This window comes from Lissotriton vulgaris, chromosome 3_1, assembly GCF_964263255.1.
Source record: "Lissotriton vulgaris chromosome 3_1, aLisVul1.2, whole genome shotgun sequence".
Lineage (NCBI taxonomy): Eukaryota > Metazoa > Chordata > Amphibia > Caudata > Salamandridae > Lissotriton > Lissotriton vulgaris.
Genome location: NC_141689.1, coordinates 1,427,357,823 through 1,427,373,362, shown reverse-complemented (window position 1 = coordinate 1,427,373,362; position 15,540 = coordinate 1,427,357,823). Strand labels below are relative to the sequence as shown.

The following is a 15,540-nucleotide window of genomic DNA, read 5'->3' as shown; positions in this document are numbered from 1 at the left end:
TAACAATGGCTTTTAATTTTTTTAAATAATTAATACTTAAATAAAAGTTATTGTAATTTAAAATAGCAATAGCTTAAACTTTTGTAAATAACTTTTGTGAAGATTGTGTTAAGTGGATTTTATTGGGACGAAAATCCAAGAACAGAAGTAAAATATTAACATCTTTTTGTGACATTTGTAATAAAGTTTGAGACATTGAGAGAACATATTTGAACCAGTTGTTGTTGAATGGTTGCACAGATTGATGCTGTGGTGGCGCTGAGTGAGTGCGATAGAGTGAGGGCGATAGATAGAGTGAGGGCGATGGATGGAGTGAGGGCGATATGGATGGAGTAAGGGCGATATGGATGGAGTGAGGGCGTGCTGGATGGAGTGAGTGAGGGCTGGATGGAGTGAGTGAGGGCGTGCTGGATGGATGGAGTGAGGGCGTGCTGGATGGATGGAGTGAGGGCGTGATGGATGGATGGAGTGAGGGCGTGATGGATGGATGGAGTGAGGGCGTGCGTGCTGGATGGATGGAGTGAGGGCGTGATGGATGGATGGAGTGAGGGCGTGATGGATGGATGGAGTGAGGGCGTGATGGATGGATGGAGTGATGGAGTGAGGGCGTGATGGAGTGAGGGCGTGATGGAGTGATGGAGTGAGGGCGTGATGGAGTGATGGATGGATAGAAAGTGCCTATAAATTAACCCATCAGAAACATAAACACCTAATAAACAAAAATGCCTGATTATTGAAAAGGAATAGACCAAGATATTAGATTTGTGCAAATACAATAAACAGAAGCAAGACCGTGAAGGGGCAGGAGCGAGTGAGACTGAAAATGAGGAAGAGTGGAGAGGCCAAGACAGGGCAGACATGGCTTTGGCGGCGATGGGACTGCGTTATTACAGGGAATGTCTCAGCACCAGCTTCTGCACGATCGAGGTACTTGCAAAGTACTCGATAAACACTGCTAAGCTCCAAGTAATAGACCTGCTGAGATAGGTTTACTGTCTTAAGTGTAAGCCAAGAAATGATGTGTCCTAGTGCGCAAATCTGAATCCCCCCCAAAAAAAGGCTGTAGAGCAGAACTAGAAGATCCCATATCCTCAGCATGCAGACTCTGATAGCGAGAGTACATGTTCACTCTAAGATAGTTACATACCAGATCACCGCCCAGCAGTTCACCTCTCTGACACCAACAACAAATGCAGGCGCCCTCGACAAGGACAGACTGTATGAACACAAGTGGAATGAAAAGAGGTCAGTAAATTCAGTCACAAGAACATACCCGCAGACGACGGGCTATGAAGAAAACATGAAAGGGCACGAGAAGACAGGCTCTGCAGTCACGTGACAGCTGTTGGCGGATAGGTTAGTAGTTAGCGGCTCCAAGAGCCACTGCCAAGGGGGAACGAAAAAGCTTGTTTCAAATATTCAATTATTATCGTGTCATCCCTGTGACCGAGTATGCATGAGTGGGTCATAAAAAATGAAAAAGCGGAGTCTCTGGTAAAGCTAACATTGGGCCGGGCCGTGCATACCTTTCTTTCTCCCTTGCAGACAGCAATTTGACGCTTTAGAGCATGTGCCTCCGGCATCAACCCTCAGTGGTTGTGTGCAGTTTCCAGGCTGAACTGCACCATTTAATATGGGTTGGCGAACGCTCGCTGAATTTCACCTGGGCATCGTGTGAGTCTCATTCCTGGTGATTCCTTTAAGAACCATGTACTGGGACACTAAGTAAGAAGACTGCCATACATACACATTATATAGTTATTTGTGAACAAGCACTAATAAAGCCTATGAGCTCTATTGGCTTTGGCAGCGATTTCAGCAATGGTGACAGCTGCGTGGCTGCTGTTCAGCAGGATAGCAAATCAGTATTTTAAAAGTGCTATGACGCAGCCGGCACTAATGCGCGTAATAGATGGGTGATAAGTCAATAGACAGAGAGAAAAGGAAAGGAGAGTGGATGGGGATAGGACATGCGAGAGACAATGGGTAACCATACTGAAACCAGGCCGGTGCCCACCCGGCATTTGCCCCGAGTGCACTTTATCTAATTATTTACGGGACCCGTTTTTAGGTCCTTTGCGAGTGCCCACCTTGCATATATAATTATATTTTAATTCGAGGGTGCCTACCGCTCTTGCCCCCGAAAGAAATCACCGCCGCAGCCCTGCTCTGTGAAAACCGGAAGTCAGGCACTTTTGGCCGAGACGGGGGCGGGGCCTGCAATCCGGCAGGAAGTCCTGCCAGCCGCCGCCGAGGAAGAAGTAAAGCCGGCCGACTGATGGCCTCTCCGCAGACCGGGGCTCCCATGAGTTGAGGAGAGTCCCGGGACTGCCAACAGCAAAACAGCCAGAGTGTTGCGGGGCTCCCAGGTGCTGGAGGGAGCCCCGGAAGTGAAGTCCTGCCCCCTGGTGCCGCGACGAGACAAGACTGCCGCAGAGAGGAGCTCGATCCCCAGCAACAGCCCGGTGAGTGCCCGACCAGCGCTGCAGAGGAGACACGAAACACGCCGAAAGAGCCCGGTGAGTGGGAGGGGAGGGGGGTGTACGCGCGTGTGTCTGTGTGTGTTCGAATGTGTCTGTGTGTGTGCTCGTGGGTCTGCGTGTGTGTATGCAGTGCATGTGTGGCTGTGTATGTGCGCATGCGTGAGTGTGGAGTGTGTTTGCGCATGGGAATGAGGCACACGAGGTGAAATCTGCGCTCGTGCACCCTCTTGTGTCCACATTCCAAAATACGGGTAACATTAGTTGTCTTGCTGACAGCATTCAATGCGAAAGCATTGAATGCTAGGTCAGCTCGACCTAAAAAACGGGAGGAATTAGATTTACAGAGGGGTAATCAGAGCGAGTCGAGAATACTAATGCCTGATTAGAAGGCAATGTGTTAGGACCGCGCATACAGCCAAGAGCTGCAATTAGCAGGGTCTGTGAGAAAGGGGTGAGAACATCACTGATTAGGAAAGTGCAGTTTTCCGGGTCTGAAAAAGCACATGCCAATTACTGTTGGATTTACATTGCAATCTTAATTGGAGATCGCTAGGACGTGGGGCACCGCGAGCTGGCCATCGGAGGACAATTAGTAGGTCTTCCGATGTGTGTGATCTGGATGGAGAAGAGCAATTATTAGGCAATGGAGAGCTTATCTCGAATGAAAGCATTCTCTGGTGGACAGAAAACTTTCTTTAAAAAAAAACGCAAGTCAGTCGCCGCACGCTGAGTGAATGCAGGAAGTTCAGTGTAACACCTGTGCTTAAATCGTTGACGCTGTGCACGTGCAGCGTGCAGCAGCTAGATGGAGAAGGGTATGCGTCTGATAATCCAGGTGGGCCATTCCTGAGGCTGCGCGGTCCCTGAATACCAGGGGCCTCATTTATGAACCCTTGCGTCACTTTTACGCCGCCGGTGCGTCACTTTTTGTGACGCACCAGTGGCGTAAAAAATGCACCTTGTTGCGCCATATTTACAAAGTGACGCATCTAGGTAGATGCGTCACTTTGTAAACCCCTGCGCCACATTATACCTGCGCCAGGTATAATGTATGCAAGGGGGGCGTATTGACGCAAGAAAGGGTCGTAGAAGTGACGCAGGGAAATCTATGAGATTTCACTACGTCACTTCTAGGTCGCCGTTGCGTCAAAATCTTGCGCCTGCCTCACAGCAGGCGTAAGACTGATGCAGGCCCTTTCACATGGGGCTTGCCCTATGTGAAAGGACGCATTGCTGGAGTTGCGTCACTTTTGTGACACAGTCCAGCAATGCGTCACTTTTGCGCTTACAGATACGTCAGAAATACTGACATATCTGTAACTCCTTGCGCAATGATGCGTCATAATGTTAATATGACGCATCATTAGTGTCTCAGGGAGAGCGCAGTGAAAAGTGACGCATCGCTGTTTTCACGCAGCGATGCGTCACTTTTCATAAATGAGGCCCCAGGAGCAAGGAGTTAACCCTTGCAGAACTCCACTAATGAGGTGCAGTAGGAGCACAAGGCTTTTGAATTACTCGTGTTGACTTGAAGGGTAAATGAAATATGGGAATTGAATAAGCTGCATGGAAGGAAAGAGTTATGAGGGAAAAACCAAAACAATTAACACAATTGATCTAATTCAATGCTTAGGCTGAACCATGAAAGGATAACACAGCTGGGCATATAATTACAATTGGACCTCGGAACTGGGGATCTGGGTTCGAGTCTCGGTAACGACGCCAAAACCTCCTGTGATGCTGGGCAAATCACTTAATCTCCCCGTGCCTAATATGAATGTGTGTCCTCATGTAACGTAACTGGTGATATGTAAAGCACTCTGATACCTGATTCGGTTCGGATTCGGTTCGGGTCTAGTTTGCGCTATATAAAACTCTGAAAAAAAAAAACTCCAATAACTGGTTCAGCGATACAAACATTGCAGAATCAGGAAGGAGAACAACACCTGGTGCTGCGAGTTGCACAGCCAGTAGTTTATGTGATGGCATTCCATTCATCCATTGAATTTAGTCCGTGTTCAATTGTGCGGCAGTTAAAAATCCATTCGCACTGTAGTCTGTTTAGGGTGTGTTGTTGACTGCCACCTCTGCAGTTCGGGCGTAGATTTTCAATCACTTGCCAAGTGAGATACAGTTCAGAAAGTTCTTATTCGAGAAAATGTTCCACAGGTGATGCTGTTGTGACCTTACAGGGGATCCGGCTTTTATGTAGTGAGATCTTGGTCTTTATATTCTGGGTCGTCTGGCCTATATTGAACAGTTTGCATGGACATTGAATGCAATAAATCACATTTTGTGAATTACACTTGGAAAAGAAATTCAACGTGTGTTTTATGCCTCCATGCTCAAACACTTTAGTGTTCACCGCAGATTCACATGCTAAGCAGTTGTTACATTTGCAGTGACCATTAAGAGGCGGCAGCTTGAGGTAGGATTGGAGAGAATTGTCTCAACGTGCAGGTTTGTGTGCCTTAACCAAGTGGTCTTTGATATTCCGAACTTTTTTTAAAGAGAACAAGGGCGCTCCTGTAGTCAAATTCAAAGGAGACAGACTGACCAATGTTTTTTAATCATTTTAGGTTTTTATTGCTCACTGGTCATTATGTAGTGACACACGTGACTTTAGAAGGGGATGTTTTATGCGTAGGTTGTAGCAGGTATTCCCGGTGCGAGTACCATGCTCGTTTCATTGAGCGTTTGACTGGGCGTCTAGGATTTTTTTGTTTACATTTTTTTATTAGGGTTTTTTACATTTCCGAGATAGGTCACATAACAATCAACATAGATGCCAACATTACATGACAATTGCAATCGTGGTTCAATGGCAACAGGTTGGCCCTTGTCTCCAGAGTGTGATAGTTGTGCAATGAGTCCCCTGAACTCACCAGTGGGCTATCTTGTTGCAGGATGCCATGTCTTAGTGTACCTGATCCCTTGGACGATATGATTGTGGGGTCGAGTGGAGCTGTTACCCCTCCGTCAGTGTTCTACCCTACTTGACTTGTGCTAACAGTAATGTTGTATGTAAATGTGTCGGACTTGAACCTGCTGACTGAAGCTGAACTGGGAGCCACCCCCCGAGGATACCCCCCGAGGATATGAGAGGGAAGGAGGGGGGGAAGGTAGCATGAGGATGGGATAACAGCGAGCAGAGGGGGCGCGGCGCTTCCGGGCGGTGCCCTGGCGGACACCACCCCGTGGGATCTGGCCATGCGTGTCGTGGGGGGCAAACAGGGCGGGGGGGGAAGACCCACGGCCGTATCAAATGACCATATCTTCAGGGTCGGCCATCGCAGCGAATCGACTTCCCTGCAGGGGCCCTATGCATGCAGAAGTGGGGGGCCCGTGGGCTGGGGTCTTGAGGGGGGCCGCCAGGTTGGGACTGCGTTGACTCTGGGGTGTCTTCAGCCATCGTCTCGTGACTGGGCGCAGTGGGCGTCTAGGATAGCCTCTGTCCGTCAATTTTTTGCATAGTATCTCTGTGTCATTGAAAAAAATCCTCTTTGAATTTGCAATTCCTAGGAATTGTCCGTATGGTAGCCCATCTCTGAGTGCTTGGAAATAAAAAAAGGACATCTTGTACAAAGAGTAAAGTATCAGCAGACAGTAATGCTTTTAACAATGTTGATGACAAATGTCCGAAATGTCGCTGGAGTCTAGATGGCCAGTATTTGTATACACGTATTTGTAATGTTGAAACTTAGAGTCTCATTTAGAATTTAGTGAGGGAGCTGACAATACATTTAATTTCTGGAGAAAACTGTAATTATGGAGCACAATCCACCAGCTGGCCCTTCCTCCATCACAGGGCATATTTTGGAGTTAGTTTTGCCAGTGTTTTCTACTCTGTATTACAGTTTGCTCCAGAGACTGGAGGATTTTCAGTTCCCACCAAACTCTGAATAAGGCTCTGGGTCGGAATCTTCGCCTTTAATTCATCTCCTACCCAAATGAAGACATCTGTTGATAACATTTAGTAAAAATTCCACGAAATCACTAATCAAAACTGAGAACAATTGGCAGCTTTGTTGTTCATCCCAGAAATCCCCTTTCAACCGCTCCCAAGGGATTGTATATTTCAGTTACCAACGCAAATGCACAGTAATGTTTACATTTAGATCACAGTCTGACTAAATATCCCCAGAACTTACACATGCAACATTTATTGGCCTTCACTGAAATCAAAAGCCCTCAGCTCAATTAGCTCCTAAATCATTTTATTTTTTGTGAAACTACCTAGACATTACATTGTAGACTTGCAAACATCTTATGTTTGCCTCCTCCCTGACGATCCACACGGAAGGCCTCTCAACTACCGAACTCATCAATCATTACAACACCTCCACGTCCGCCATCCTAGACCAACTGGCACCCCTAAAACAGAAAAAATCCAGGAATATCCCTTCAAGAACCTGGTTTAACAAGGACATCAACGAGGAAAGGAGGCTCCTCAGAGCCACAGAACGTCAGTGGAGAAAGAACCCCTCCTCTGGCCGTCGGGAGGAACTCAGAGAAATGAGAAGAAGGTACAAAAATCACATCAACAATGAAAAAACAAACTTCTTCTGCAATGCGCTTACAAAGGCAAAAAACAGACCAAGAGAACTCTTTGATATCATCAAAAAACAAACCTCCAAACCATCCAATGTCCATGCCCAACCCTCCAAAACCCTATGCGACAATTTCGTCTCCTTCTTCAACGAAAAAATATCCAAGATCGAACTATCCCTAGACATCAGCCCAGTGCCGAGCATCAACTTCAATACAACCTCAACACCAACCACTTCCGGAGACTCACCCCCCATTGCCTGGTCCTCCTTCGACCCAATCCACGAAGCCGAGATCCACAATCTAATCTCAACCTCCAAACCCTCCTCCCATAACCTTGATCCCATCCCCGCCCAATTGGCAAAAGACCTCAAACTCTCCCTTGCTCCACTCTGGTGTAAAATCATCAACAGCTCCCTAAAAACTGGCATCGTTCCGGACTGCCTTAAAGTTGGACAGGTCACCCCCCTCCTGAAGAAACCAGGGCTAGACTCTAACGACCTAAACAATTTCAGACCAGTCTCAAGTCTCCCCTTCCTAGCCAAAATCTTGGAAAAATGCGTACTTCGCCAACTCAACACCCAGCTCGACAACATCAACCTCCTAGACCAAAACCAATCAGGCTTCAGAAAAGGCTACAGCACCGAAAGCGCAATCCTGAACATAGTAGATGACATCCGCAACTCCCTTGACTCGGATCAATGTTGCCTACTCATCCTCCTAGACCTGTCAGCAGCGTTTGACACGGTTGACCATAGGCTCCTCATCAAGGCCCTCAAAGATCGAGTAGGTGCGGATGACGTGGTCCTGAAATGGTTTGACTCCTTCTTTCAGAACCGCTTCCAAAGAGTAAAAATAAAATCCTTCACATCCGATCCTCTCCCCGTGACCAGAGGGGTCCCCCAAGGATCTGTTCTTTCCCCTCTTCTGTTCAACATCTACATGGTTCCCCTCACCATCATACTGAAGAAAGCCAACATCCCTTTCCATCTATACGAGGACGACACACAAATCTACATAGAAACCACTTCCTACAATGACATTCTAAGACTCAATAACACACTAAAAGAAATCCATGACTGGCTAGGGACGAATCACCTCAAACTCAATCAAGGAAAAACGGAGATCCTCCTCATCTCCAATAAAGATGACAACCCCCAAATAACTGAATGGGTGAAGGCCATTGACGCCCTCGAAGGAAATCTCACCCTGTCCAACTCAGTAAAATCTCTTGGAATCACCTTGGATCAAAAACTAACTATGTCCAACCACATCAAGAACTCCGCAAAAAGCGCCTTCCTTAACCTGAAGCTCCTCAACAAAATCAAACCACACATCCCACAAAAGGATCTCCAACAAGCCACCCAAGCACTGGTCCTGTCCAGACTGGACTACGGGATCGCAACCCTAACCGGCACAGCCATATCCCACCTAGCGCCACTGAAAACCACCCTCAATGCAGCAGCCAGATCGGTCTCAGGCGCTAGGAAATTTGACCACATATCCCCCGCACTCAAAGATCTTAAGTGGCTACCAGTGGAAATGCGCGCAAAATTCAGAACGTCCTGCCTTACACACAAAGCCCTACACACAGGGAAACCGGAATATCTAGCCTCCAAGCTCAAAAAAGCGGGTCAATCCAGAAACCTCAGAAGCTCAAACTCCCTACTACTGATCCCCTTGAAAACGAGGAAACAAAAAACTGCCTGCCGCTCATTCGCCGGCAACGCCCCAAAAATCTGGAACTGCATCCCAGTGGACATCAGAACCACCCCGTCCTTCCCTGAATTCAAGAACCGTCTAAAAACACTCTACCTCAACCTTGCGTTCCCGAACTCTACCTCTATTGCACATCCGAGAACCATGACTACCTCAAAAACACTACCGCACAACCGCCCCTCAGGCGGAAGAACACTTTGTTAAACATTGAACTTATATGAAGCCTGCGGAAAAAATATATATATATATTTACTGTACCATTTCACACTTGTCACTCCCAATGTAAAGCGCTCCGATACCCTCGGGTCTGGCCAGCGCTATAGAAAACTCCAAAAATAAAATAAAATAAATAAAATATTGTGAAACAATTTATGTACTGAAATTCCCCATGAGCCACTTATTTTGTTTTTTTAATTTGTATTAATACTTGTTTATGTTTGATCTGCATCCTGGAGCTATCTCAAGCTACTTACAGCAGGACAGAATTGCATACATGTGGATGAGTAGATTTTGAGGAGAACCTGGGCAGTCTTATGGTTTAAGAACGTTGTTGGTATTCCATGCTCCCTATAAAGCAATTGTCAATCTTTTGTTACATCAGAATAATGTGTGGGGCATTACTGGGTGCCCTTTTTTAAACTTTGACATTGTTTGATTTTTGAGAAGGGTCATATATCTAGTTCAAAGTGGTGCAAGACAACGGCACAAACTCTGGACGCATCAATCAGTACGAACTAGAGCCACAGCTCATTTCGGGATACACTAATATCCACTCACAGCAAAGGGGTCGACGCAGCAAGAAATATTTGTGAGCTGAAGAATTAAAGTAAAAAATTAGGCCAATCACCCTATAATGAAGTTGCACGGTGATTGGTTGGTTCTGTTTTGTTCTACCACCACTGTGCTGGCATTCATACAGACACTTTGTGCACCGGAGAGCACACAAGGGTGCTGCTGCAGCGGCCTCGAACCAGGGCAATCAACCTCAGTGCTGCCCTTTAACATAAAAGAGATGTCATCAGGATTGGCTGGCTTCCTCTAGGCAGTCACCTGAGTGCTCCAGCAGCCTGAGGCTGGGGATTGTGGTATATCTTACACAGAAGAGGCCTTAAAGTGCGCAGGTCATGCCTGAACTGAGTTGCTTGACATGCACACTTTATTTCTAGGTGTTGAAGGCAGCACATTTGTTTAGCTGTCACTCAAAGTGTGGTCTTGCAGTGCGAGACAAGATTGTATGACAGAAGCACGCATGGCTAAACTATACAATGCTGCCCGAACAACTAATGTGTCTGACCAACGGATGCCATTACCACAAATGCCTTTGCCTCACATGCCTTTGCCATGCATGCCTTTAGTAAGCAATTTTGTGGTAATGGTATGACTGATAAAGGGATATGTGTGGTAAAGATCACAACCCAGCCCCCCCAAGCACTAACAACAACTCGACCCCTAAAAATAACCCCAACCCTACTCCCACTGAGCCATAAAAACAACCCGCCCCCAAACCTAGAATCAACCCTGACCCCCAGTCCTATAAACAACTCTCACCAAGCCCTAAAAACAACATCTACCCCAACCCGAAAACAACCCAGACCCCCTCCGAGAGCCCTAAAAACTACCCCAACACTTACAAACTACTTCCCAGCCCACCAAACCCAGCTACAGCCCCTCTTACCTCTCTTCCTCGAGCTTTCTGTCCTGATGCTTCCTGTTCTCCTCCCACCCATCCAGACATCTAGACCGCACACTGCCTTAACCACACATATGCGTGGTTAAGGCAAGCGTGGTTCTGCTCGTGGGGAAACGGCTCGTTTGGCTCTGCCCGCGTTGTTTAGGCCATTTCCCGCATGGCAACCCCTCCTGCTCAACATTAACTAACTCTCCACTGCAGCCATGTGCCACCTGGCAATAGTAGATATTTACCTTACCATGACATTAGGGTGAACTATTTCAAGCATAATTAGTCAGTGCAACGACTCACAGGTGTTGAGGTACTGCTCTAGCACCCCTATTAGCAAGCCACCCCTGCCACAATCACATGCTAATAATAATTTGTTTCTTATATTATGCTCCATGCAATACATCTGCCATACCTAAGCTCTATAAATTACAGATGCTATCATTACCCAAATTATGGTACTCATTTTACTAACCTTGGATGGGTGGAAAGCCAAACTCATCTTGCCAGGATGTGAACTTGTGACCTTCAGAATGCCGCCAGGCATTTAGAGTTTGGCAGATTTTTTGTGGTAATGCCTCGATTCAGTACTTGCATTACTGAAACCTTTAATCGTAATAAAACTGCAAACTTAGATCCAAATGCAAAATAACTTATTGGCAGAACATTATCCGCTTATAAAAATGTGATGTTAGCATCAGCTTTTTTGTTTGTGCTTTCTATTGCAGTGAACAGGTGTTACAGCGTTTTTAATGCGGTAATGTCACTTTCCTCTGCTTAAATTGCAAAATGCGAAAAACTCAGCTTCCACACTATTTGCCTGTTTTTCTAAAATGTTTTACCTTGGCTAAGTACGGGCCTGAATTAATCTGGTAGGCGGAGGTAAAAAAAAAAAAAAGTTCATTTTAAAAGAGCCAGAATTTGTGTTGTGGTCTGAAAACATGTGGCTTTATGTGGGGCGTTTCAGAAAACGAATGCTCACTTTTTACGATTTAATTTAATTGTATGTCTGGAGATTAATCTTTCACTGCACTTTGATACCTTTGAATTTTTCAAACGTTCAGTGCTTTGTACTGAACTGTGAAATTATTCTTTTTATGGCATTTCACCTGTTCAGATTGTTGATTTAGATCTTTTGCACTGATCCACTCCCTCCTATTTTTCACAGGACGCCTAAGCGATGAGCTGGTCGACATATTACAGAAAAGAAGGGAGAAGATGCAGCTATCGCCATCTACACGACCTGTGGCTAACCGAAGAACATGAACGTAGTGCTCAAATATCTCTTTATGGCACCTGTATATGACAGCATGACTAATTACCACCAACTTGGCCAAAACAAGCGTAGTGATCAGTTTGCGTCATAGCGCATACGAAATTTAGCTCTTGCGAGGTTCACCTACAAATAAATCTGCTCTGGATCTAGTTTGTGAAGCCAAATTGCTCTTGTAAATGCTGTACATTTTGTAATTATTAATTAAAATCTTAATATTCAGAAAATATTACAGGTCTTAATATTCAGGAAATATTCTCAAATGTATACCAAAACAGTTCGGATTTTAAATAATGTTTGAAGGTGTGGCAGCATCTTAGGCCAAGTTACAAGCAGTGATAAAATCGAACATTCTCATAATATACAGAGACAACTGAAGAGCAAGGAAAAGGGCTGGCACGAACTCCTGAGTAATGCAGGGCACACTGTAATGAGCTCTTAGGGAGGATGTAGCGAATGCAAATAAAACTAATCTTTGTATGGCTCACGTCTTTGGATACACCAACCCAACTACACACAAAGTGTTCCATTGAGAGAGAGGGTCTCTTACCAGGCACGATTACTTTCTGGATTTTCCAAACGGCGCCCTTCCTCATCCTTTCGCAGCAAATAGGAGGCTGTTGATGAGCAAACTGTGCAGGAGAGTCAACCATGTGATGATAGTGGTGCTTCCATGGAGCTGGGTGTCGTTTCCTGGTAAGATTAAAAACTACTATCAAGCAAGGGATGTCAAAGAAATACAATGGTTCCCACCCCCAAACGTCAACATGTTTCAGCCATTACGCCCAATGAGCCAAAGGCTTAATGGCTTTCATCAGGACAATCAGTCCCCTTTCCCTATCTAGAGTGTGTGCAAATGTGCAGAAATGATAGGAAAAAAAACTCGCAGTAAAAGGATCCAAAATATTTCCTAATAGAAGTAGAGATACATGTAACCCAGTCAATTATATTTGCTCATAATTTTCTCTGTATCGTACATTTAAGGTAAAACAATACACTCAGCCATGCCCCCGAACAGTGAGGGCATCTCTGTAGAACACCACAGAGCACACAGAGTAAAATATATATCTGTGCAAGAAACCTTGTATTAAAACAAGAGTCCTGTTGTCTTACATTTCCTGCAAAAAACGGATTTAGAGCCCCATGGATGAAAAGAGGAGGTAAACCCTCTAGTCAAACTCTGACCAAGAGGATGGGGAGATATCCCTCAAGAGAAGAGAGTTAAGACGATTGGCAATTCAACATTAGAAACGTCACAAATGGCTTCATCAAGGATATTACTCCCTGGTGCACATGTTGCTCTTCCGTTTTGTCCAGATGTTAAAGCTAAAGTGTAAGCTCCAAGCTCTTAATCTATGCGCCTCACACCGTCATGTTGGCGAAGGTGCAGCGACTGTGGCCATTCCTTGAGTGGGCATCCTCACCTGGAGTGAGCGAATCGCCAAGCTTCTGTCTTGTGATTCCGTAGCCTAGGCTCAAGGACGGCATGCTGACAAAGGGGGTCCCACCTAGTACCCTACTAGGATGTATGAAAGCTTATAGCCATCAGAGGAAGCCACCATATTTCTAGAAATATAGGACTTCTCAATGTATGTGTCTCAAACTAACATTCCTAAGCCAGTGACCTCAATTACCCTCCCTAGTAGCTTGTTTTGTCATCCGTGCTGTAGTATTTTCAGCTGTTTGTATATGGGGAGAGGGGACAGTCTGCAGACTTCTATTTCGTACATATTTCATTAGACAGCTTTTTTCCATTGTTATTTAAAGCTCACAGATGTGATTCAATGACAACATTGCTTCACGCATAGCTTCTGAAATGAGACCATTCATCAGAAGTTGGTTGGTTGCAAGTGTTGGTCATTAACCATGTGTAAAGCATGGATAACCTTGGTTTGTCCATTAACATGATCAGGAGGACTTGTCTAGGTGTTAAATGGACAAATGAGCATAGAAATATTTCATTAATTCCCCATCTTGTTTTAGATGTACTAATGTTACAGTCTATATATCCTGAGCACAAGTCCTATTAATGGCTACATTATTATATTGAGTGCAAAATGAAGAGAAATCACGTTCACTGAATAACTCCTACCTCACACATCTTGAGGCCACTTTCATAATATAGGGCCTGATTTAAGTTTAGCGGTCAGACTGAAGGAAGACAAGGTGAAGAGCTTTACTCCGCCTGCCAGTTTGAGAGATGCTCGCTAGCCCATGGATAGCTCTATACATTGGCAGGAACCACTGCCATAGTGGTTTCTGTCAATGGTGGGAAAGATTGGCGTAGAGCACCGTCAAACATGAGAGTCGGCTCTCAAACTTTTCCAAAGTTTTACAATTTTCAAAAATACTCTCAAAGCTGGGGTTTGGTTTTTGAGAAATGTAAAACAAAGGGCCCCAACACCATGGGATTTTTCTCCAACGGTGTGGGGCTCATTTTTCTTATCTTTACTGTACCTCACAGATGTACAGCAAAAAAAAGTCCAGTCTAATCTGAGAAAATAGTTAGATGACTTACATCCTACGACCCGTACTCCGTCATGCTGTCTGAGGAGAATGCCGAAGATGGAGCCGGAGTAGGCTTCGCCGTCTACATATGACTGCTCACTCAGCTCTAAATCACAGGAGTGGACTGAGTTTGGTGCAGAGGGTACTCCGTTGCACCCTTCCTGCCAAGCTCTAAATCAGACCCATGGCTATTTGGCTGAAAGTGGTATCTACAATTTTGGATTGGTAAAAAAAAACCAAAGCAAATGGCTCATGCATCATTTTGCTGGCACGTGGATGTGTTGTGATGCATACACATGTCTACATCATCAGACAGGCATGCACCAACGGAAGGTTGCAACAGCCAGTGGTTCTTCATCGTGTCTTTTTGAAAAAAACAAATCATTGATGCTGCAGAACATTGGGAAAAAGCTTTTTCCTTTTACACCTGCCGCTATAGCATCACCAAAAGCCATTGGCAGAGAAAATGCATCCCAGAGGCAAGATCTATTGGCTTTGCCAATGCTTTTTGAAAAAGTTAAGATGGAGTACCACACTTAATTACTTTAAATGCTGAATAAGTAACTTTAAATTTCACCCTAGCTCCCAAAATCGGACACCGTATGCTACACTTAATGGGAGTATGCAGAATCTTTGCTACAGCATAATGTGGAACCCTAGAGATAACTATTTCAAATAATTTCAAAGGTGTCTGCAAATTTTACATTTGACTACATCCATATGCAAGTGTAGATCCATGTTTTGTGAATAGAAAACACAAATCAATTGTGTTCTTTGCAAATAAATATGTGACAAATATTTTTCTTAATGTATTAAATATTAAAAAATGTAGTACCTATATATTTTTTTATGGCTGCAGTGTTTGTATTTTAGAATGAAATCAATAAACCAACATGAACAGCAAAAAACATATCAGCAAAGTACTTTCCTAGTGGAAGAATGGGAGATCATGGGAGGCGTGGATTGAGGAGGTGGGACCTGATCAACAAGAGTAATGTTACTTACTGTTGTGGTTCTGTGCACCTAGCAACAGATACACAGACTGCCCCAGCTATGTTCACACTGCTTCCATTTGAAAGAATGTAAACAAAGGGAAGTAACTTGTCCGTTAACACTAGGAAGTTTTGAAGTATTGTCTTGCCAAATTCTAAATCTTTCCTGAAGCGATCATCCGAACAGTAGTGTTTTAAAAAGGAATGAAAGAAAAATATAGGATGATTTTTGAACGGAGAGCCACTCCAAATCCATGTGTTAGGAATCATCAAAAACAGAATGGATGATGGAGACTGGGTAACATCACTTAAAGACAGCAGCGGCACATCTGTACCGGT

The 15,540-nt window shown here is 44.9% G+C and overlaps 1 protein-coding gene across 1 annotated transcript in view; it reads left to right on the top strand.

Annotated features, from left to right (window-relative positions):
* Positions 1 to 15,117, top strand: part of STAP1 (signal transducing adaptor family member 1) — a 512,237-nt gene extending 497,120 nt beyond the window's left edge. The window contains exon 11 of the mRNA XM_086961918.1: positions 11,597 to 15,117. Coding sequence (XP_086818044.1) covers positions 11,597 to 11,694 — 98 coding nt within the window. The 3' untranslated portion in view covers positions 11,695 to 15,117. The remainder of the gene's footprint in view (positions 1 to 11,596) is intronic.
* Positions 15,118 to 15,540: the final 423 nt, after the last annotated feature.